The following is a 21,898-nucleotide window of genomic DNA, read 5'->3' as shown; positions in this document are numbered from 1 at the left end:
GAAGTGGGGTGAATGGCGAGTAATAGCAAAGCCAGCAGGGGAAAAGTAACCAATCGGAGCTGATGCAAATAGTGGCTGCTTGAGGCATCACTGCGTTCCCATGATGCTGTACATGAAAGCAAATGGATAAGGAGCAAGAAGTCTTTTATTAATCTTCATACTATGAAACTACTGTAATTCGATCTGAAGCTAAAAATGGGTGAGGGTGGAAACTCCTTGAAGGGGGGGGATTTTGGTGAATTCTCTCCTCCTGATAGGTTTGGATGGTTATGTCCCACAATTCTCTGGCTCCCTCAAAAAGTGACATACCTAAAACTTAACATCTTTTATAAACTGTAAGTCATGCATGCAAGAAGTGTCATTCTCAAAAAGCACAATACAAATGCTGTCATTTATTAAAATGTGTATTTATTCCATAGCCTACTTTGTATGGGGCTGTGGTCTGTTAATTATTAAATGATCTAGGTACTCGTTTTTAGATTAGGCATTTCAACTCCCAATTCTTCCATGAACTTGGCTACTGCCTCTGTCTTAAGGGACTCAAATTATGCTGATCATAAAATAATCCCCCAAATATGCACACACAATCCTTTAACACTCAGAAAACCCCATACTCAAATATGCAGAACTAGAGGTTAATTTTTAAGCGAAAGTTTCAAATATACAAATAAAGAATCAAAAAAAAAAGAATCCTACATGGCAAATTCTTCTCACGTTGAGGCTAACAAAGATCTATTTGGAGGAAAAAAATACACAAATGTGGCATGGGTTTAAATTCAGGCTGAGCAGTGTTGCCAGGCATAAAGTCCTGCAGGAGTGGACACACTATTACTTAGTCTATCAGTGGCTGAAGTCACCACTGTGGAGGGCAGGGAGCCCTAGTGGCATTGCCTGTTCTTTAAATCCCAATTGATACAAATATGTTCACTATTGACACCCTTTCTAAACATTAAGAAAAAAAAAAATGTGAGTAGAACACTGCATCGAAGGAAGGCTTGAAAACTAGGAGCATGACACAATCAAGTTTGGCTAATTTGAAATCCAAAAAATTGCATTTGGTCTGAGACAAAGTCAACTGATGAACCAACAGTAAAAGTAGACAGTGACTAACATTAACTACAAGAAAAAGTTTCGTTGAGCAGGTTTGGTTCGGTTTTTCTTTTTTTGGTTGGAGGTAGACACATTCTAAAAAAGCATTCCAGAGCAACTGGATTAAGTTGATGAATATTATCTTTGTTAATAAGGCAGCTCCAGACACTGATCCATCATATCTGACCTGGTATAAGGAAGTTTAAGATTTCTCTTAGGTGCAAGCTAAACATCAGGATTATTCTAACAAAAAAATGTGGGGAAGACACTGAATGGTGGGCAGTACACATTTAGAAATTCTCCATACTGTAAGGAAACGATGAATATGCATGTAAGAATAAACAAGATCTCAGTCTTGCTTTAAAACAAACAAAAACAAAACAAAACAAAAAACAAAGAAATCAAGCCAAATCATAGTCGAGACCTTACTGAGCAACAACAGGTCTTCATTTGTATCATTAACACGGAGTTTCTTATGCTTCCCACTTAGTTTTTAATTTATGACAAGACACTGCTAAATTCCAGACAAAATATATATATATATATTTTTAAATCTTTACAATAAATCAAGATGTTGGAGCTTACACAGAGCACATTTTAGGTTATTTAGGTACTCGATTCCAGCTCGCTCAGATGCAAATAACCCTGGTAACAGTGTGTACATAGTCTTCTCTTTGCTTTTTATAATTTTAAAGCAAATAATACATTTGACTGTATTTAAGTCTGTGCAAATAATCCTTCAGAAGAAATATCCAAGATTCTGTTTGCAGAGGTCATTTTGTCTCTCAAAGGGGATTCCGTGAGTCCGTTTTTTCTTCAGATAAAGTGCTCCTGTCCAGCAGAACTCAAAGCCTTCAAGCGTCCAAGAACTTCGGTTCAGGTAAGACTCCGTCATACGAATTCCAGCTTCCCGTGCCCACTGTACATGCCCCAATGAACGAGCGAGAGGATCTTCTCGTTGCTGAGGTCTGCTTGTCTCATTTTGTCACAGGTCAGACAGCAGTTCTCATGCCCGCTCACTGGCACCATGCATTCCAAGTCTAACTTTGCCACCTGCCCCTTTTTGGAATGGTGTCCATGGAAGCTGTAGTGCAAACGGGACAGCATCTGTTGCCGTTGATCCTGCAGTCTCTTGTTTTCACTTCGAAGCATCCTCAAGGCTAACATAATAAGCAACACCAGAATTAGGCCGCCGGCAATGGGAACAGCAATCACAGCCGCCCGGAACCACAACTCTTTGGAGGAAGTCAGCTCCTGGACTTTGGTGATGAGGTTTCTACTGCCATCGTGCTGATAGCGGTTTCCTTGTCCTGGAGGAACACAAATGAGGAATCGAACCACGTTAGCCCTGCCTGCAGATATTTACCATCATCTATCCGTTTGCAATAAGGCACCCCAGGTTAAGGAAAAAAAAAAAAAAAAAAAGCTTATGGTGAAATCAACAAATATTTACAAAATAAACGTTGCAAAGCGATGCAAAGATGAGCTTACGAAAACAGTCCTTTAGGGACTGTCCTTACCGAACAGTAACGGTCTTCTAGGTCTTCAAAATGTTGAAAAACTAGGCAAAACCCATTATGTAGACAGACATCTAATGCTCAGGCAGACATAAAAGCTACTCAATAGAGATGCATCTTTGCATCCAGCCATGCCTCTCCCTCTGGTGTCTCTAATTACATTAACAACAAAATCAATAGCAGACATTCAAAGTCCCGGCTGCCATGAACCTATAGATGAGGCCAGAGTTCTGGTTAGAGAGGGCTTCTACCTACCTGAGGCCTCCCCCTTGGGAGGAGCGAGCACATCGTGCAGCCCTCTGTAATTGCACATATCTTCATGACAGCATTCCAATGTGGGCATGGTGGTGCCAGAGTGGTTTCGTGCCTGTTTGGCTTGGCAGATGTCTGCCGTGTTTGCGAGAGAGTCCAGGCAGCCATGGGTGAGCGGGGAATTTGTGTTCTGAGGATCAAGAAGTCTAGAGAAGCAGGCGCTCAGCTCAGATTTACACATATAACCAGTTGCCACGCAGTGGGCAGCATCACAGTAGCATCTGATTTCACCTGAAAACAATGAGAAATTTCGTCACGCGCCTTCAGAGACCAGATAAAGCATCTACTTGAGCAATTGCTAGATCTTAAGATCAAAGGCACGAACTTTTAGAATATTCAGCTGAGTTCCTGCAATGGCAGCCTGGGTAGCCTTGGAAGAGCCCTCTATGCAAATCGGTGCTTACATTTCAATCCAGTTAAATGTAATTTTAGAAATGTATTAATCCCCACTGCAGAGAATCAAAGTTCAATTGTGATTACTGATAAGTTAGCAAGTAATTCAAAATACGACTTCTGGAAGAAAAAAAAAAAATATATATATATATATATATCGGAAATAATCATCATGATAACTTCTTCTACCGTAAGGTAAATTACACTGTTTATTCATTTTAATCCGATGTGACCATACAACATAAAAAATGCTAGGCTTTTTGATTTTGTCAGTATAAATATTTGATCGGAACTACTGAATTGTTTACTACCTTAAAGGGCTGTGCCAAGATTTAAGAGCTTTAGCTAACACCTTATAAAGTTATTAACTAGAAACACAACAATCTAGAAATTGCTCCGGTCAGGAGGTTTTAAAACTATGAAACTGGGCAGCTATTTGCAACCTCTCTAGAAAAGGCAAACTTTGCCTATAAAGATCTTTTCATGCAGAGGAGCTTTTAGTCAGTATATTGTAAAACAGGAACTAGGCAGTTTACAATTAGTGGTTTGCTTGCCAAAGTCAATTTCTTTCAGCCCAAATGGAAAGTCATAAAACTGGGGGGGGGGGGGGGGGGGGGGAGTGAGGAGGGGAGGCTGGTGTAAAAAAAAAAAAAAAAACGGCAAAGCTAACTTCTCCTCCCCTTAACTCCCTGGTTTTAAATGTAATTCAACGTGGGATCTAAAAGGGGAAACATTGAAACTGAAAATCCTCTGCTGGTTGAATGAAAAATCCTTAAGGAAACCTCAAATTTTTCTCCAGGAAGTGATTAAAAGTTTCCTTTATAAAACTTATTTGGTGAGTTGCAAGTCGCTGGTAACATTTTGCTGCAATGCATGCTCTAAGGCTTTTAGCCTCAATTTCTAGTTCAAATGATCTGGGTCTCAGAGCTATATCACTAATACCGGATCTGACCCAGCGGACTCTGGTCACTGTCATATGTCCCAAGTAAAGCTACTGTAAACTGAACTAACGCGCACACCTCTTCCCAGCTTTCCAATCTGAAGTTTTGTGTCGTTATTACTGAAATCCCTGCTCTGAAATCAAACACCAGGAACTGTGGTTTTATAGACCTCTTCCTACCCTCTCCTTTCTTCCTCCTCTCCATGAATGTGAACGCCTGAGTAAGGTGTCTCATTTAATTATCTGTCCAAATTCCAGGCCACTGTATGGTGTGCTCAGTTTTCATCAGACATTGCTAGTGCTTTCGTTCTAAAACAGCAAAAGAACCCAAAGCTGCCAGCTAATCACAGATCTTTGGCAATCTGAGTTTAACTGTCCAAATCTGGAGGTCCTGCTCTTATCTTAAACCTGCACGCTCTCTGCCAGGAGTCTGGGCCCAAGTCCCCTCTCTCTAGGAAGCCCTTCACCTTGGAACTCTTGCTTTTGAAAGGTTCTCTCTCCTGCCAAGCTAACTTGAGTTTTTTTTTTTTTTTTTTACAAAGCTCACCAGGTCTCATGTGGTGATGGCTACATATCCCCTAATCTTGACGAATTCCATAGACAGATTTAAAGTAGAAATAAAACAGATTCAATGTCCGTTTTGATCCTATTCACCTTCAGACCCAGTGCAGAAAAAGAGCACTGAAGGAAAAAAGGAAAAAAAAAAAAAAGTAAAATGTTTATGAGAGCCTATTTAAAACACTATATTTTCAATGACCTAAAACAGTCCAATAAAATTTTGACAGGTAACTACGAAAAGTTCTAACAACTTTTTTTTTTTTTAATTGGAGCCACATTTGAACAAGTTGAATGGACTTTTGTATTACTGTATTAAAACTATATTTCTGTTGTTTCATAGTTTCTTCCTGTGGCATGCAAAAGGGCCCAGAAAGGGGACTGGTATTTGGAAACAGTGAACAATGCTCTTCTGTTCCCCCCCTTTTCTTGTTACTGTATGTAGTGATTAAACAAAAATGCCTGCTTTAGTCAAGATGGCTACAGGAGAGACTGCTGGCTTCTTCTAAAGCTTTTGAAGTCCGCAGCAGTCAGAAATCTCTGATCCCCTAATTATATCATTATCAGGCACATAGTTTCGGTATCTGTGACTTCATGTCAGTCCGAGTCCCTCCCTGCTCCGCGGCCTTCGACAGGGCCAGGAGGCTCCCGTCTGCAGGCTAGCAGGGCTGTTATTTAGGGTTAATTACACCCTTCCTTCCAAAATAAATAAATACTGTAGCACATCATCCTCCCTGGGCCAGCTTATCCTTTAACCTCATGCCTGCTACATGGCAATTAGAGAAAAAGTGGGGGGGGGGGGCAAAAGCTAAATAATGCTTCCCATTAAAAAAACTTTTTTTATCTGTTCACAGAACAGTAGGTAGAGTTCGTGGCGGGGGAGGCGGGGGAGTCCTTGAAATCCAGAAGTTTGGGTTATTTCGACCTAAAGCAGGGAAAGCCTGCGGGGGGTGCGGGGAGAAACTGACCTTTTTCTTTCCCGTTTCTCTTTCCTTGGGCGGGGGGGGGGGCAGCAGTGTGCAAAGTATGGGGGCGAGGGGGCAACGGGCCGACGGCGCCCGGGGAGCCGCACAGCCGCAGCCGCACGGCCGCAGCGTCCCGCGCCGAGCCTCACACTCGCGGCCGGGGCACCCCGGCTCCGGCTCCGCGCCCCCGAGCGGGGTCCCGCGCGCCGCGGCTGCAGACGCTCAGAAGCTCGCCACGGACGGACTCACGGAAACCCGGGACACCCGCCGGCCCCGAGGGCGGGCTCCACCTCCACGCGCCCGCCCCGGGGCCACCCCAGGGGGCGGCCGCGGACCCGGCAACGTGTCGCGACCTGCGGGCTCGGGCGCGGGGGAGGCCTCGCCCGCCGCCAACAAAGCCCGGGCAGCCGCCTTCCAGGGGACCCCGGGACCCCGCGCCCTCCCGGACAGCGCGCCCCGGCCGGCCGGCGGGCACCCACCTCTGGTGAGCAGCACGGCCATGGCGCAGAGTTCGAGCTGCAGCCAGACGAAGATGTAGCTGGAATGGCGATCCATTGACGCCCCACGGCCGCGGCGCAGCTGCACCCTACGGCTCCCGGAGCGCGCGGGGCATGGGTGCTCCCCGGGGCGGCGGGCGCCGTCGGCGAGAGGGCGAGAGGCGAGGGGGCGAGGGGCCGGGCCGCGGCCGGGGGGCGCCCACGAGCCCGCAGGACTTCGGGGCCCGACTGCGCGGCCACCGCGCCCCTTGGCTCCGCCCGGCGCCGCGGTCCCGGGCGGGCTCCCCGTCTCGCTCCCCGTCAGCCGGCCACGGCGCGAAGGCAGAGGCTCCCCGAGCGCGCGCAGACAGCGCCGGCCGCGAGCTCCAGCCTGCGCCCGCCTCCGCCTGCCCCGGTCCGCGCCGTAAATAGCGCCCCGCGCGGGGAGCCGGCCCGACCGCGCCCCGCCCCGGCCCCGCCCCGGCCCCGCCCCCGGCCCCGCCCCCGGCGGCGCCGGCGCCGTCTGAGTGGCCGCCGGGCTCCTGTCAATCACCTCCGCAGCCAGGGGGCGGGGCCAGAGAGGGCCCGGGAGGGACCTGCCCCGCGGCGGCGAGCGGCGGCGAGCGGCGCCGGCGTCTGGGGCTGCGGCCCGCGAGGCCGCCGTCTCCCGCGCTCCCCCTCGCGGAGGCCCGCGCGTCCGTGACCTGCGGGAGGCGCGGGTCGGTCCTCCCCGCCCGGACTTGGGCCGGCATCCCCCGGCCCGCGGCTTCTTCGTGCTGTGGCCCCCGGGGCGCGCGAGGACGGCGCGGTCGCCTGCGGGAGCCCTCGGCCGGGGCGGCCCCCAGGGGCTCGGCTCCCTGGCGGCGGCGGAGCGGGCTCGGGCTGCAGCCCGGGAGGGGGCGGCCGGCGGTGGGGTCGGCTCTCAGCCCCTCCCCACCCCCTCGGCGCATCCGCCGGAGCCGCCCGCCCCGGGATCGATAAAGCCCAGACAGACAGACTGTGGGTCCGCGCGAGCCGCTGAGTTCCCCGGGGTAGACCGGGGACGAGGAGCCGGCTAGAGACACTTAACGAAAATTAGCAAATCCAAAAGCACCGGCGCCAGCGAGACGACACTGGCCGAGACTGACACTCAATTAACCGCCCCCCGAACAATCGCAGGCAAACACACCGGCTGACCCTGATCGATATCAGCCCCACAGCGATCTCCTCTCGGAGATACTCATTCATTTACTAGGACTTGCAGGGATGCCGGCCCCCAGCGTACCCAAAGGCGGTCCTGGAGGCTTTGCTGCTGCTGTTTTGGTGGTGGTTGATGGTGGTGGTTCTTTTTTTTTTTTTTTTTTTTGGTGAAATTCAACTTAAAACTCTTTATCTGAGGGAATGCTCTTGTATCCCTTCCTCCCCTAACCTGAAAGGAACCAAAGTCAACCATTTGTAAATTTCCTTTTAGGCTCAGCCAACACTTCCCTACCTGATAAAATGTCAAGGGGTGGGGTGGGGGTTGCAGAGAAAGAAAAGCATTTAATGCTAGGGTGGGAGATGTAAAGTCAAACCCTTTAGGACCGCAGTACAGCAACGAACTTTGAGGCTAAGAAAAAAATATACATGACTGGAGGACCAAAAATCAAGGTGAACCTTGTAAATTAAAGTTGCAAGTCCATAGAGGACACAAGATACAGTTAATGAGATTGCCTCTAAAAAAACTGTTTTGTGCAGAAAAAAATAAAATGATTTCATAAATTGATGCTCTGCCCATTACTTCACTAAATCCAAACTGCCTCGGAAAGGATGGGAGAGCAAGCCCCGCAGACATTTTAAGGGGAAGTTAAACTGGTTAGGGCACCAGGTAAACAGCAGGCATTTCTCAAGTGGTGAGCTGACCCTTGGTCCTAAGGAAGACTTTGATTAGAACTTCCTGACATCTAATTCTTTGACAAGTTAACAGTTCTCAGGGGTTCATGCAGACAATACTTCTCACGTAATGACACACTTTTTTTTTTTTTTTTAACTCTAGAGAGTCAATTATTAGCTAAAAGAAAACTTTTCATTCAACTGTCTCGAAGCGCCCACTATAGGCCAGACTCCGTCTGGGGTTATAAAGATGTCAGAACCTAAACAGTAAATCACAAACAATGGAGTGGGAAGATGATAGAGATTTCCGTGCACAATGTTATGATGCATAAAGAAAGAAGAGATAAGCAGCCCAGGAAGTAAAAGAGGACTGGAAGGTCTGCTGGAAGCAGTGACATCCGGCATGACTCCTAAAAAAACAAGAAGAACTGCAAGGAGACCATTACCAGCATAGAGGGCACAAGTGTGACGTTTATTGATTGCGTTGGGGAATATGGGTGGTAAGTAGGGGATGGGGAGATGGAGCTGCAAGCAATTCTTTGTTGTTGGAGCATAAAATGTGAAGTAAGGAGTGGGAAGAGATGCATCAGAAAATAACTGTATTTACCTGTAATGCAGATAAATACTTGTTTAATGGAAGGCAGTCTTGGGGGATGTGTTGATGAAAGTTGCACTGCACTAAACACATTCTGAGTCCTTTCCCAGCCCTCTTCAGAGGAACATCTGCTTTCTCTGGAGTGGGCATTGGCAGGCCAACTGGGGGCCTCTGTGCCTCTGGCCATGGGTGGTCACAGGACCCCAGATGGACCAGTGAAGTTGTCTCTTCTGGATCTTTGGCCAGAGATGCCTCTCAATCTGTAGAGGTCAATTCACGGTGGACGTACAGAGTTTACCTGTCTGCAGAAGAAGAGAAAAATGACAAAGGTGTGTAAGTCCAGATGGATACCCAGTCAGTTCAGGTCCTTAGGTTCCTTATTAAGTTAACTCAGGCACCTTGATAATTTCCCCTTTTTTACTTAAGGTTCTTTTCCCTTCAACTCAAAGGATCCAAACTATGATACTTGTGTTTTACTGAATTCCTTTGGATGTTTGATCATTCCAGGATGTATACTTTTTTGTTCCAAACACAATTCAGAATAAGAATTTATGATCCATTCCTCAGACAATGTTTCAACTCTTTTGTTTTTATTATTAGTTTAATGGGCAGACTTTTTAAATTGCCAGAAATTAGTTTTAAGGGAAACAAGTCTGTACTTTGTCTAATGGTTTTGGAGCAGACATGGACTTTTCAACTAAGTGAATGAGAGTGTTTGAATCGATGTGGAAAGTCAAAATTGGCTCATGGATAATATGTCAATTAGGAGGCCATACTGGTGGTTGAGAGAATAGGTAACAATTTTAATTCAATTTAAGACTCAAGGAAATTGCTTCTCTACAGAATTTTTCTTGCGTTTTGTACCTACTTCTATTATTACTTTCCTACACATAGGTTGGCAAGTAGAAGAGAAAATAGCAAAATCTAGTGTCTTTTGGAAACTTCAGTTAAGAAAGGAAATCAGTGACCAAAATTCTTTTTACTCTTATGAAGGGAATTCTGAATATATAAGCTGGAACCAGCTATCTGTACTTAAGAACAGAATGCTCATTCTAGGCCTAACAAACTGAAATAATTAAACACTATGATAGTTTAATATTATTAGCATCAAAGAATGTTCTAAATAGGTTTTATCCACAGGCATATATGGATATATATTATGTATAATGTATATGACGTATATAATCACAACACTGACACATTTTTACATTGCTCTACACCACAGAATAACTTTCTAAAATTTTTTTTAATAAATAGAAAAAAAAGGGTGGTGGTGGTGGTGGTGGTTTATGTCCAGCCCGTTTCCTTAACAAAGCTATAATACCAATCTCTGCTTACTCAAATAATGCCATTGCTTCCCAAAGGTATATGTGATCCTCATTTTCAGCAATGCCTCTCTCTTCACAATGAAGATGAAAAATAACTCTTGGTACATTTTGTTCCGAGAGAAACAGTTGTGTTTAGTTCCTGGCTGGCATACAAACAGCTCTTACAGTCTAAGGATAGAATCTAACATTTCTGCCTGTTATACAGATCTTCTACCAACTAACAATCCACAGAGGTTGGATAACACTTTGAATTCCCAGTAGCAGCTTTTTTAAAAAGTAATTTATTCTCAGTAGAAGTTAGGAGTTCAGACTGAAATTTACTTTCATTGGAATAAAGTCAAAGGTGAGAGATTTAGCCCAGCCTAAAAGAATGGCTATGTAGTGAAGTGGTTGTTTTTTGTCTCTTTTGTTTCTTTGTGTTTTTTTGTTTGTTTGTTTTGGTTTTGGTTTTGGTTTTGGTTTTTTCTTTTTTCCAAAATGAACTGACTTCAGGGTCCGGTAGATTAGTGTGATAGGACCCAGAAAAAAGACTGAAGGTCACATTCCAAAATGCCCATCCTCCCACAAGCTAGCAAAAATGCCATGGGGGTGGGGGGGGCCTTACAAATAAACCCTGCAGTATCTGTTGGGTGGAAGTTTTCTTAAGAATTTTTAAAGCAACTTGGGGCACCTGGGTGGGGCTTTCCTGAGTCTTGATTTCAGCTCAGGTTGGGATCTCAGGGTTGTGGGATGGAGCCCTGGGACGGGTGTCAAGCTCAGTAGGAAATCTTCTTGGAATTCTCTCACTTTTCTCCCTCTGCCCCTCCCCCCTCAAATAAATAAAACTTAAAAAAAATATTTTAAAGCAACTAAGTTTAGAATACAGTAAGAAGAGACACCTGGATGGCTCAGCAGCTAAGCACCTGCCTTTCAGCTCAGGGTGTGATCCTGGAGTCCTTGGATGAGTCCCACATCGGGCTCCCTGCAGGGAGCCTGCTTCTCCCTCTGTCTGTGTCTCTGCCTCTCTCTGTCTCTCATGAATAAATAAATAAAACCTTTAAAAAAGAAAAAGAATACAGTAAGAAATGTCCCTCGTTAGAGAACATTACTTTATGAACTTAACAATGAGTATTACTTATAATCCAATCACATCAAATATATTCTGTATAATCCTTGACCATAACCCACAGCCTTTGTTCTATTCAGTTATGTTAATGTCATTAAGCCAGTAGAACTTGTAGTAGAAATTATTCAATAACCTGCTAGTTTTGCCTATTTTCGTCAAATAGCCAGTTTGATTCCTTTTGTTCTTGTAACTACAATGGTAAATCAATCCTTTAGAGCAGAGAAATTACTTTAAACAAATCCTCCTTAAAGGAACATCCTTGACCTAGAATGCTGTTCAGTAATGTGAGGAACAATATTTTTGAGTTCTATCTCCTGAGCTAACAATACTTTGCTTGTGTTCCGTTGGATTAAAAAAAAATGTTCACAATCAAGCCACTGAAATTCAGAAGCTTTGATATTTGCTTTAGACAGCCAACCATTTAGTCTGTAGCTTGAAATGGACTGAAACCATTCATCGTCTTCCACAGCCCAAAATCTGCCTGAGTTTTCTGCTGTTCTGCTTCTACCCACTCTTCTTCCTTTGCTGGCCTCAGAGTGACTTCTTATGATAAAGCCTTTCTCATCTAATACTGGATCTTCCAAACTGAAATCTCATTGACAGGACAAAATGAGGTCTTTTGCTGTGGAATTTTGAAACTTACATTTGCCATCGTGTTTTTGTCAATGCCACCATTTTTATTTCATAATAATTCCTGAGGAAATAATTAGCTATACAGTATTTGTCTCACTCTTACAAAGTGTCAAAGATACACATTAAATTTGATGCATGGGTTCAGCCCCTGGAATGAAATGCCAGCCAAATGAAGACACCTTCTAACATTCAATGCATTTCAGTGCAATGTACTCTGTGGGCAGAGGCTTTGGAGAGAGCTACAGGTTTCCGCTGAGTGAGACCATCAGTGAACAGAATTCTTGTTCTTCTTGATATGAAGGGAAGAACTTATAAGGGTTTGCCCCCATATTCAATAATCTTCCTTAGTTCCATTTGGCCACCTAACAAACAAGCTTCTATTCTCTGTGAATTTGTTTGAACACAAATAACTCTCCACTGTCCCATTCATAGTTTAATGTCACTTACCTATATTTTTAGCCTCCCGTCTCAAAGACATTTAAAATATGCACATTTGGGGTGCCTGCCTGGTTTGATCGGTGAAGCATGTGACTCAATCTCAGGGTTGCAAGTTCAAGCCCCGCATTGGGTGTAGAGATTACTTGAAAAAATAAAATCTTTATAAATAAATAAGTAAAATATGCACATTGATGGTATGCTGTTCAGCTAGACTTGTTTAATTAAAAGAAAGAGACCCATTGAAGATTAGTTAATTTAGGAGGGGTTTCTTGTATGGATACAATAGGCTTATTGTAAGGATACAGCTAATTGGGAATAGAGAAGCATTACTTACCTTGCTGGGAAGCCAGCCTCCTGGAACTGGAAATGAGAAGATTTGGATCTCCTTTTCACAGAGTTGTCTCTTGTCACCCTGTCTACCGTGAACTGTCATATATATATATATATATATTTTTTTTTTTATATAAAATGTGTATATATACATGATACACATATACAAAGTTTAACTCACCTATAAAAAAGTATTAGTGAATTCCTTCAAATCATTAACTTAGTGTGAATTTCTCACTTGACTGTTTGCTGTTGTTATCAAAAATAAACTTCATGTGACCAAATGAAAGCAGCCCATCTATACAGACCAAAGCGTCAGATCTTTCCAGAGCCAGGAGGACAGCAGGATCACTTTGAACTTCCGGATTACTTCTGGATTACAAGATACAACAGTCTTGAATATCCTGCCTTTTTAGTTGACTATGGCAATGAAAATAGCCTTTTTATCAATTTTCTGAGAAAGATGAGTATTTGGGATGGATAAGTATCTAGCTTTCCCTACACATGTAGTTTGGATATTTGAGGGCCAGGTGCCTACATGTCTATGAGCAAATGACATTGCTTTGCAGTCTATATGTAACACACGAACAAAATTCATCAACTTCCAACCAAAAAGCCAAAATAGTCACTTGCTTACTTAGAGGCCCCATCCCCACTGCCCCATGCCACACCACTTTAGCTATTCCTCATAAAGTCATAGGAATATAAAAAGAGTTTTCTAAAGAAGCAGCATTGTTAACATGGTTACTATACTTCCCTTTTCATTCTGGCTACTCAAAGAGATTATAAATAAAGACCAGAAAATACCTCTATTATGCTTTCTCTCCCTTTGATGCCTTTCACAATGTCATCCAGAATAAATTTTCTTTTTTAAGGAATTAATGTCAACGAGTGAATCCTGAATGGACACGCTCGAAACTTGTCGATGAAGCAACAACAATCCACGAGGAGATGAGACCTAAATTTGTATCCACGCTCCACGAGTCAGTGTGTTATCACCAGCAAATCTGTTGTTCCCTCACTGACCCTCTTTCCTCTCCCATAAAACAAGGACAAGCGTGCTGGGTGGCCAGGCTGTCTCAGAGCTCACTAAGGTAGTAACGTGAGATCAACATGTTAACTGTGAGCCCCTACAGAAACGTTAAATGATTTTCCGTAGAAACAATGAGCTTATCGAAATCTATCTTTGAATCATCCGAATAGATTTATGGTAGCTTCAGGACTCTTCAGCTGGGTTCAGGATTTTCTTCTCCCCAGAGCCGACAATTTGAAGCGGAAATGATGCCACTGCCAATCCAGTCTTGGCAGGGTGGTGATAGCTCTGTAAACACAGCGTGCATCTTGCCAACACAGGTTAGCTCTCATGACCGGTGATAGTCCAAGAATCAGCAGAGACAAATTGGTTGGCTACCTTATCATCATGCAAGAAATGGAGCTGCTCACTAAAGGAAGAGCCAGAATTTATGCCCTTAATCTTCTTCGGGGAAATCCAAGAAGTTTCTCCTACCCTGTAGCAGGACTCCTTTAAAAGATTACCCATCTCCAATTCAATAGCATTTTCCAAAGAAGTGTAATGTTGCTTATTCACTGACAGAGAGAAGCATTTCCAAATAAAATCCTGGTTTCATTATGGATGTTTTGCCATGAACTGTGCTCATGAGCCATACTCTATTTTATGGGTCATCAATAAGATTACTGAAGAGACTCATGCCTTCAGGGTGCTTACCAAACGGCCATCCTTCTCTTAGGCAACTGCCTAATTTTAACAAAGGTTTGTAGAAAGGGCAAGCAGGGTGGTGGGCTGGAGAGGTGGGGTTGGTGTGACATTCCTTTTCCTAATCCTTCAAGTCATCTTGCTATGAAGACCTGCACAGTTTTTCCGGAAATAGGTGAGTCCGACCACTGATTGATACAGGTAATGCAGAGAAAAGAGCTTATGTTTGTATTTATTTGTTTGTTTATTTGTTTATTTATTTAGTCAGGGGTAAGGTACAGCCAAAGCCTCTTCAGGACCGAAATCTTTTTGTTTCCAACACTCAGCCAAAGTCCAGCCAAGACTCTGGAGATAAAGAGAGAGGGTGATGGGGATGGGTGGTTCCCCAGGGGGAATCTTCCATATTGACAGATCCTGGAAGTTTCGGGAAAGTTAACTCCAGGCTTCACACATTTTTACTGCCCCGGGTTTATGGGAATGGAAGCAGAGTCTAGGTACGTTTCACTTGAAGGATCAAGTGAAGGCAAAGACAAGCCCTCTAGGTTCCCCGTTGAAAATAGAGTAGCAGCGGCAGGTGCAAGTCGGACCAATCGACCGGACGTTAGTGTCGGGCCTTAGGGACCCCCCACCCCGCGCCCCGCCCCGCGGTAGAACGTCGGGAAGGGGAGGATGCAGAGAGGGGAGGGCGAGGCTGGGAGAGGCGGGCAAAGGCGGGCGGACGGGGCCGCGCGAGAGCGAGGCAGGCGGGGAAACAAGGAGACCGAGCGAGACAGCCCTGGGGGCGGGGAGCAAACGCTGCACAGAGGCACCAATTATTATAATTGCAGGTAATGGTGCCGAGGCGCCAAGCAGCTCCGCTCTGTTTTACATCATTGGGCCCCGACCCAGACGCACCCGCACCGCGCTCGGCTCCTCCCGCGCCGAGTCCCGGGCCCCGGGGCCCCTGTGCACGCCCCCAGCCCCCGCCCCGCCCCGCCCCGCCCGCAGCGCTCAAGTTCAGGTGCGCCCCGCCGGGCCTGCTCACCTGTCTGACTCACCTGCCTGCCGCCGGCCCTTGGCCGCCTCGCCCCGCCGCCTCCCTCACTTGTGACAAGTCCAGGGACACTGACTGGGCCCAAAGTTAAACAAAGGGGCAGACGCCTCTGGTGTGGACAGCTTTCCCCCTGCCCCCATCCTCCGGGGTTCGGGCTTGGGTCGTAGGCACTAGAAACAACGCTGTCCTGGGCCTCGTGCCCTTGCCTTTCTGTCTAGCCTGCAGGTCTGTCTCACCTCACCCTCACCACCATCACCCAGTTCCCCTTCCCCCTTTAACTCGAGACTTAAGTGGGGTCTTAAAAATAAGCCACGTGGAAACAAAGCAGATAAACCTAAGGGAAAGGAGCAGTGTTTGATTCGAGCCAATTGCATCTCTCTAGGCCTGTATTGTCACCGATCAGCTATGACTCCTAGGGTGATCTCTAAGATCACTTCCAGGTTCAGCCTTAAAAATGACCCCAGGTTAGAAAAGAGCAAGTGACATTACCTACCCTAGCAAGGCAAATAAAGTTACTGCTTTCCAAGAAACACTTTAAGAAGGTCTTCAAAGAGCAGCCCTATGACCAGTCTACCCTTTCTGAAGCTTTGTTTCTTAAAAACAGATGTGACTAGAGGCGCCTGGGTGGCTCAGGATTGAGCATCTGCCTTTGGCTCAGGTCAAGATCCCAGGGTCCTGGGATTGAGTCCCACATCAGGCACCCTGCGAGGAGCCTGCTTCTCCCTCTGCCTGTGTCTCTGCCTCTCTCTCACGTGTCTCTCATGAATAAATTAACAAAATCTTTTAAAAAAAATGTGACTAGTAATACAAGCACTTGGTGCTAATACATGTTTAAGTCCAGCTCAAAACCGTGAGCTGTTTGGACACTGTATGGATCAGACCATTCCTGACTGGTGACCTCAAGGCAGAGTATAGCACCTTGAAACGTCTTTAACGAAGCAGAGCAATCAGGTAGGTAGTGGCACTTAATGCCACATTTAACCATACCAGTGAAGGAAAGACTTTCAATGATTTTTTTTTTTAAACTTGCTTGTAGAATCACAGAGGGCACAAGGACCAGTGGGTGCCAGCTATGCCACCTAGAAGTTGTCAGGCAGACTTAAAATAAGGAAGAACTTCCTAGCAATAATGCCGCCTGGAGGCAGAACAGGGCAGCCTAGAGAATCTGTGGCTCCCAAGCACTTGGGTGAAATCCAGTGATGGGCATGTGAAGTCATTGTTGGAGCAGGTGACCCTTTAAAGTCCCTTTCAACACTGAGATGCTATAATTACAGTTACAGCTTCTACTTATTGTTTCCTTTAATATTAAAGATGACAGTGCCTTGTCATTTTCTAGAAGTAGGAAGAATGCCGGGCACTGGAACTCATCTAGGTGGTAAGGACCTAAGAGTCAACTCGGGCTGCCCTGAGCTGTTCAAGACCGCGAATGTCCAGCTGAGGGAGGTACGTGAGGGCTGGGCTTCAGCGTGGCTCTCAGACCTGGCTGTGGACCCTAGAGCTGGCCATGACTGCTTGAGAGGAGTGCCTCTAAGTGACAAAATGAGCCGAGTAGGGGGCCGTCACAGTTCTGTGCCCCAGCCCTCTGTAACCTGGCGGGACTGGTTCATGGGCAGGAAATTATAGGTAAGGCTGCAAAGGGCAGGTGGCCCACCTGAAGACAGCTGATAAATGGGGTCTTAATTCAAATCTGGGATCAAGGAGAAAACCTCAAAACCATTTTAAACTGATACAGATTCTCCCAGCCCTGGACCGCCCATGTCATCAGAAGGCATTCTTTTTTTTTTTTTTTTTTAAGATTTTATCTATTCTTTCATGAGAGACATACAGAGAGAGGCAGAGACACAGGCAGAGGGAGAAGCAGTCTCCATGCAGGGAGCTCGATGCGGGACTTGATCCCAGGATTCTGGGATCTCGACCTGAGTCAAAGGCAGATGCTCAACCACTGAGCCACCCAGGTGCCCCCTCCCGTGTGTGTGTGTGTTTTTTTAAAGTTTTTATTTATTTATTTATTCATTTAAGTAATCTCTGTACCCAGCGTGGGCCTCAAACTGAAGATCCCGAGATCAAGAGTTCCATGCTCTTCCCACTGAGCCAGCCAGGTGCCCCGCCTATCTTCCTTCATGATGTAATTGTAGTTTATTTTCCCAGCCTTTGCTAACACGGTATTTTAAGTTCCTTGACAAGTACCCCTTGAAGTGTGCCTAGAACTGGACCCCAAAATCAGGAACAGAGTCACCATAACCCAGCCTGGTGGCTCTGCTGCTCTTCAAAGGCCTGTCCTCCCCAATATCCTTCCCAGATGTCCTGCACATCACATGGTCCAGAAGCAAGAGGAGCAGCGCTGGGAACAGGGCCTCTGCTCCAAATCATCAAACTTTCTCTTTTACCACACATTTGACTTCTTACACATGTATCCTTAAATGCAAATTCTTCCATATTATTTGAAGTAATGTGTTCTTCTCTGGAGAAAAATTATGTTAAAAAAAAAAACCCAACCCCACCAGGGTAGCCCTTTCTCCCTAAGCCAACACTAGAACTTTCACATCTATTATCACTTTTATTTTTCAGAGAAGGAAACACACTGGCCTTTGCAGCCCGAGCCTCCTTGTGGAGTAGGCAACCCCCTGGGAGGGAGCTGGCCAGTGGCACGTCTTTCTCGCCCTCATGTGGTGAAAGGGAAGTAGCACCCAGCTGGGCAGACAGCAGCCGTGGTTTGCTGTTGGAACAGGCAGCAAGGTCACTGCAGGGAAAATTTAGAGTCAATATTTTAATGACCGTGTCTCTAAGCCGGGCAGTGACATCAGTGAGAGCCCTGTTCCGAGAATCTTCCTAGGGCTTTGGACAATAAGGAACAAGCTTCTCTCTGTGTGTAAGGCCAGGAGGAGGGGGTGGTAGCAGGTCCAGGTATGCCATGGAGAACAACGGTGATCATTGTTCTGAACAAAACACCCTTGCCCGAGAGTGTGTCACCCCCCAGCGAGCCAGGACTCTTCCCGAGGAGGAGCTCTTATTCTCAAAGACCCCGGTTTATTCCTTGGTTTTTAATATTTTTGAATGGCAATGTGCTAACTGAACAGAACCACCACAGAGCATTACCCCTGACCCCTAAAGTCTAAATGTGTGCATTGTTTCTATAAAGCCACAAACTGTTTGGAGCTGGCTTCGGCTTTAAAAAGCCTCCACAAACAGGAGTTACACAAAGGTGCCCTCCTTTCCTGATCCATAGGACCAGGTGCCACCAAAAGATGGGTGACTGAGGTTTCCCCCAGAACGGAGCATGGCAGTATTGTGGATGTTGTCTGGAACTCCCCCACCCCTCCTGCCATATGACGTGAAAATCTGACTCTCGTTCAGGTCAAGATCAAAGCCAAAAGACTAACAGGATAATTCAGCCTCCAACTCCACATGAGTTGCCAGTCTAGACTGATCAAATTAATCAAACAGTTCCTCTGTGTACTGAGAGCCATGCGAGGCCACGTCAGCCACTTTTTAAATTAAATCATGGAAATAATCACTTCCGTCTCTGATTTCACAGCTGAGGAAACTGAGAGGGGGTGGAATGGCTCTCTGGGGGTCACACCAGCTGCACCGAGCATTTGCCTTCTGGCCCACTGGGAAGATGGGAAGATGCGGTGGGCCATTGCATTCACTGGTAAATCACGGTTGGCTTCTCCTTGAACAAAGATACGGGAAGAAATTGCTAGAGTTCTGAGCTACGGTTCCATAGGAACATTTTGGCAATATTATAAGGTAAAATTACCTCTTGACAAATGGAATAATTTGAGAAAGAAAGAGAAAAAGGGAAGAGAGAGAGAAACATTTTGTTGCTGAGAACGAGGGCTGTTGATGGGTGGGTTGAAGCCCTGCAGCTCCCGAACCTCTCTGGGCTCCTATGAGCCTGAGATAAAAGGATTTCTGAAAACGAATTTTGGGGTCATTCTTGGATATGAGTCTTCATTACAAGAACCAACATGCCCAACAGCTGTCAGTGATTATTTCCCCTGATGCCTGATTTTATCTGCAGGCTCTCTCTGCCCAGATCTTGGCCTTCCCCTACAGAAATATTCTATGGGGATTTCCTGACCCTGACCCTGACCCTCAGTGCTCATTAGGTGCAGAAGCAGGAACAACGAGGAACCACAGCCTTCACACCAACCAGAATTTTCACACCCATCAGTGAAATGGATACCATGGAAGAGACACCTCAGGCCTCCTGTAATCCATACCTGCTGTCTGTTCTGAGGACAGTGGATGGGAGAGCCACTGATCACTAGGAACCCAGAGATAATGTCATCTTCCAGACGAAGAACAAGGAAGGTAGCCATGACTTTCCTGGCAGGAGTCCTGATGTGGGGTCTGATCTCACTTGACCCCTTGGGGCCACAGAATCCTCAGACAAAGGACGGACCAACCCAAGAAGTGGCTTCTCAAGTCCCTTCTGGCTTGAGAGTTCTAAGCTTCCTTTGTACACCTGCTCATACTGTGGAGAATGAATAATAGGCTATTAAAGGGGCCCTTGTTCCTGGTTTCTGCAGAGGCTCGGAGACCCAGCTCAGTGGTTCTCAAACTTGAGCAAGCATCAGAATCATTTGAAAGGCTCGTTAAAACAGATTAATGGGATCCTCCCCCAGAGTTCCTGATTCAGGGGTTCTGAGGTGGGGCCTGAGAATTTGCATTCCTCCTAAGTTCCCAGGTGACACTGATGCTGCTGATAGGAGGCCACATTCCCAGAACCTTTGACCTAACACTATCAAGAAACCAGGCTCCAAAGACACCCCGACGTATGGCCCAGAGAGATAAACCAGCTCTGCCAGCCAAGAGGGAGCTGCTTCCAGACAGACATCTACCCCTAGCCCCGCTGACAGGTTCCTAAATAACCTGTAACTTATCTCCTGAGCTTAGTCTTGTGGAGAAGGATATCATGAGAGCTACAGTTTTTCAAAGAGCTTTGCTTTACTTCATCTGTCCCTCCCGACAATCCTATGACTTGGGTAAGGAAGCTATTACCATCCTCAGGGTCTGAGGCCAAACCTACAGTTCCCAGGGGTCACATGTTTGATCAGTATCACCACCCAGAGGCCGTGGAGGGGGCACTCAGGTCGGTTCACCCCAAGCCTTCAAGTCTTCTGTGTTCTTCGTACTTTGCCAAGCTGGCCTTGAGTGTACTCTTCCGGGTAATGGGGACATGGTTTCTAACCAAATAATGATTTCCTTGAAGTGCTAGTTAGGTTTCATTTTAACACCTGCAAAGCCACATTATTCAGAAAGCTGTTTTCTCCCACTCCACTGTCCTCTCACAGTAGAACCTTGAAGCTTAAAGCCCTTAGTCTTGCACCGGAGTGTGCCTTTCCAACAGGCTGGTGAATCAGGGAGTGAATTTGCACTGTATTTCAGTCATCTGACCTGGAGCACCAAATAATTTTTCTGCATAGCCCAGTGTCCTAGACAAGGGCTCCCTGTATAAGATCGTCAGAAGGCAGCTTTAAGTACTCAGCTCTCAGTTTTTTTTTTTTTTTAAGATTTTATTTATTTATTCATGAGACACACAGAGAGGCCGAGACCCAGGCAGAAGGAGAAGCAGGTTCCATGAGGGAGCCTGACATGGGACTTGATCCCGGGTCTCCAGGATCATGCCCTGGGCTGAAGGCAGCACTAAACCGCTGAGCCACCCAGGCTGCTAGCTCTCAGTTTTGATTTTTAAAATCCCTGATCACTATCTTGAGTCCTTTCTGGCTTCAGTGTTGCTGCATTTAGCAGCAAGTCCCTGGAGATAGTTGGCAGACCGGCAATATAAAGGGATGGCTGCAAGCAGGTAGAATGACGCCTCCCTCCCCGTAGGCACCCCATCAGCAGCAGCAATCATGAACCTCACAAATAGCACGATTGCAGTGGTATGTCTGGCTCATTCTCCATCACCCCTTCTGGGAGCCCCGCCTCAGAAGTCTCTCCTCCTGAACACTCCAATGCAGCTCTAGGGAATTTGGGCTTACTAATTGGGATAAAGGAACAAGAAAATCACCCATCATGTTAAATGGACTGTTACAATGATTCAACCATGCTTTTCTTATTGTGGAACAGTGACTCTTGGAATTGAGCTTTTACAAGAGAGATTAAAAACCTTGCTTATAGGACGGCACCTGGGTGGCTGAGTCAGTTAAGCATCTGCCTTTGGCTCAGGTCAGGATCCCAGGGTCCTGGGATCGAGCCCCACATTGAGCTCCTTGCTCAGCGAGGGGTCTGCTTCTCCCTCTGCCCTGCCACCTGCTCATGTTCTCTCTCTTGCTCTCTCAAATAAATAAATAAAATCTTAAGAAAAAAAAATGCAAAAGCCTTGCTCATTTACTCTGAGAGCCTCAGCCCAGAGCAGGGCCCCAAACGCTTTGTCAGTGATGCTGACAGGTGGGGGTGGGACAGAGGAGTAGGTGCTGACCAGTGGGAAGCCCCCAACCACATGGCACCGAGTTGGGCTTTCTGGTCTTACAACCAAACCCTTGGCCAGAATCTGTGTGTTGCCTGGGTTATGTGTTCTAAGAAGTGATCCCAAAATATGTTCCCTACCTAAATGCCTCATCCACTCCCCTCCTCATCTACCAGACAGAGGTCACGATGATAGTTCCTACCTCC

At 46.1% G+C, this 21,898-nt stretch overlaps 1 protein-coding gene across 2 annotated transcripts; it reads right to left on the bottom strand.

The window, feature by feature from the left end:
- Positions 1-388: 388 nt before the first annotated feature.
- BAMBI (BMP and activin membrane bound inhibitor) lies at positions 389-6,657 on the bottom strand. Of its 2 annotated transcripts, none has more exons than XM_026000867.2 (3): positions 6,251-6,657; positions 2,862-3,149; positions 389-2,399 (listed from the first exon to the last, which is right to left on the bottom strand). In XM_026000867.2, the coding sequence occupies exons 1-3, from the start codon at positions 6,324-6,326 to the stop codon at positions 1,981-1,983; spliced, it is 783 nt and encodes a 260-aa protein (XP_025856652.1). In that variant the 5' UTR covers positions 6,327-6,657; the 3' UTR covers positions 389-1,980. The 2 variants fall into 2 exon arrangements, with proteins under 2 accessions (XP_025856652.1, XP_025856653.1); XM_026000868.2 differs by lacking the exon at positions 6,251-6,657 and adding an exon at positions 3,244-3,366.
- Positions 6,658-21,898: the final 15,241 nt, after the last annotated feature.

This window comes from Vulpes vulpes, chromosome 2 (assembly GCF_048418805.1).
Source record: "Vulpes vulpes isolate BD-2025 chromosome 2, VulVul3, whole genome shotgun sequence".
Classification (NCBI taxonomy): domain Eukaryota; kingdom Metazoa; phylum Chordata; class Mammalia; order Carnivora; family Canidae; genus Vulpes; species Vulpes vulpes.
This window is presented reverse-complemented; position numbering and strand designations above follow the sequence as displayed.

What these genes read in the sequence shown, in the direction of transcription:
- BAMBI (XM_026000867.2), bottom strand. Translation starts at nt 6,326, where the DNA reads ATGGATCGCCATTCCAGCTACATCTTCGTCTGGCTGCAGCTCGAACTC. An exon ending in GGCCGTGCTGCTCACCAGAG is followed by an intron (nt 3,150 to 6,250) that starts GTGGGTGCCCGC and finishes CATTGTTTTCAG; the next exon opens with GTGAAATCAGATGCTACTGT. An exon ending in TCCCAAGGGGGAGGCCTCAG is followed by an intron (nt 2,400 to 2,861) that starts GTAGGTAGAAGC and finishes GTGTTCCTCCAG; the next exon opens with GACAAGGAAACCGCTATCAG.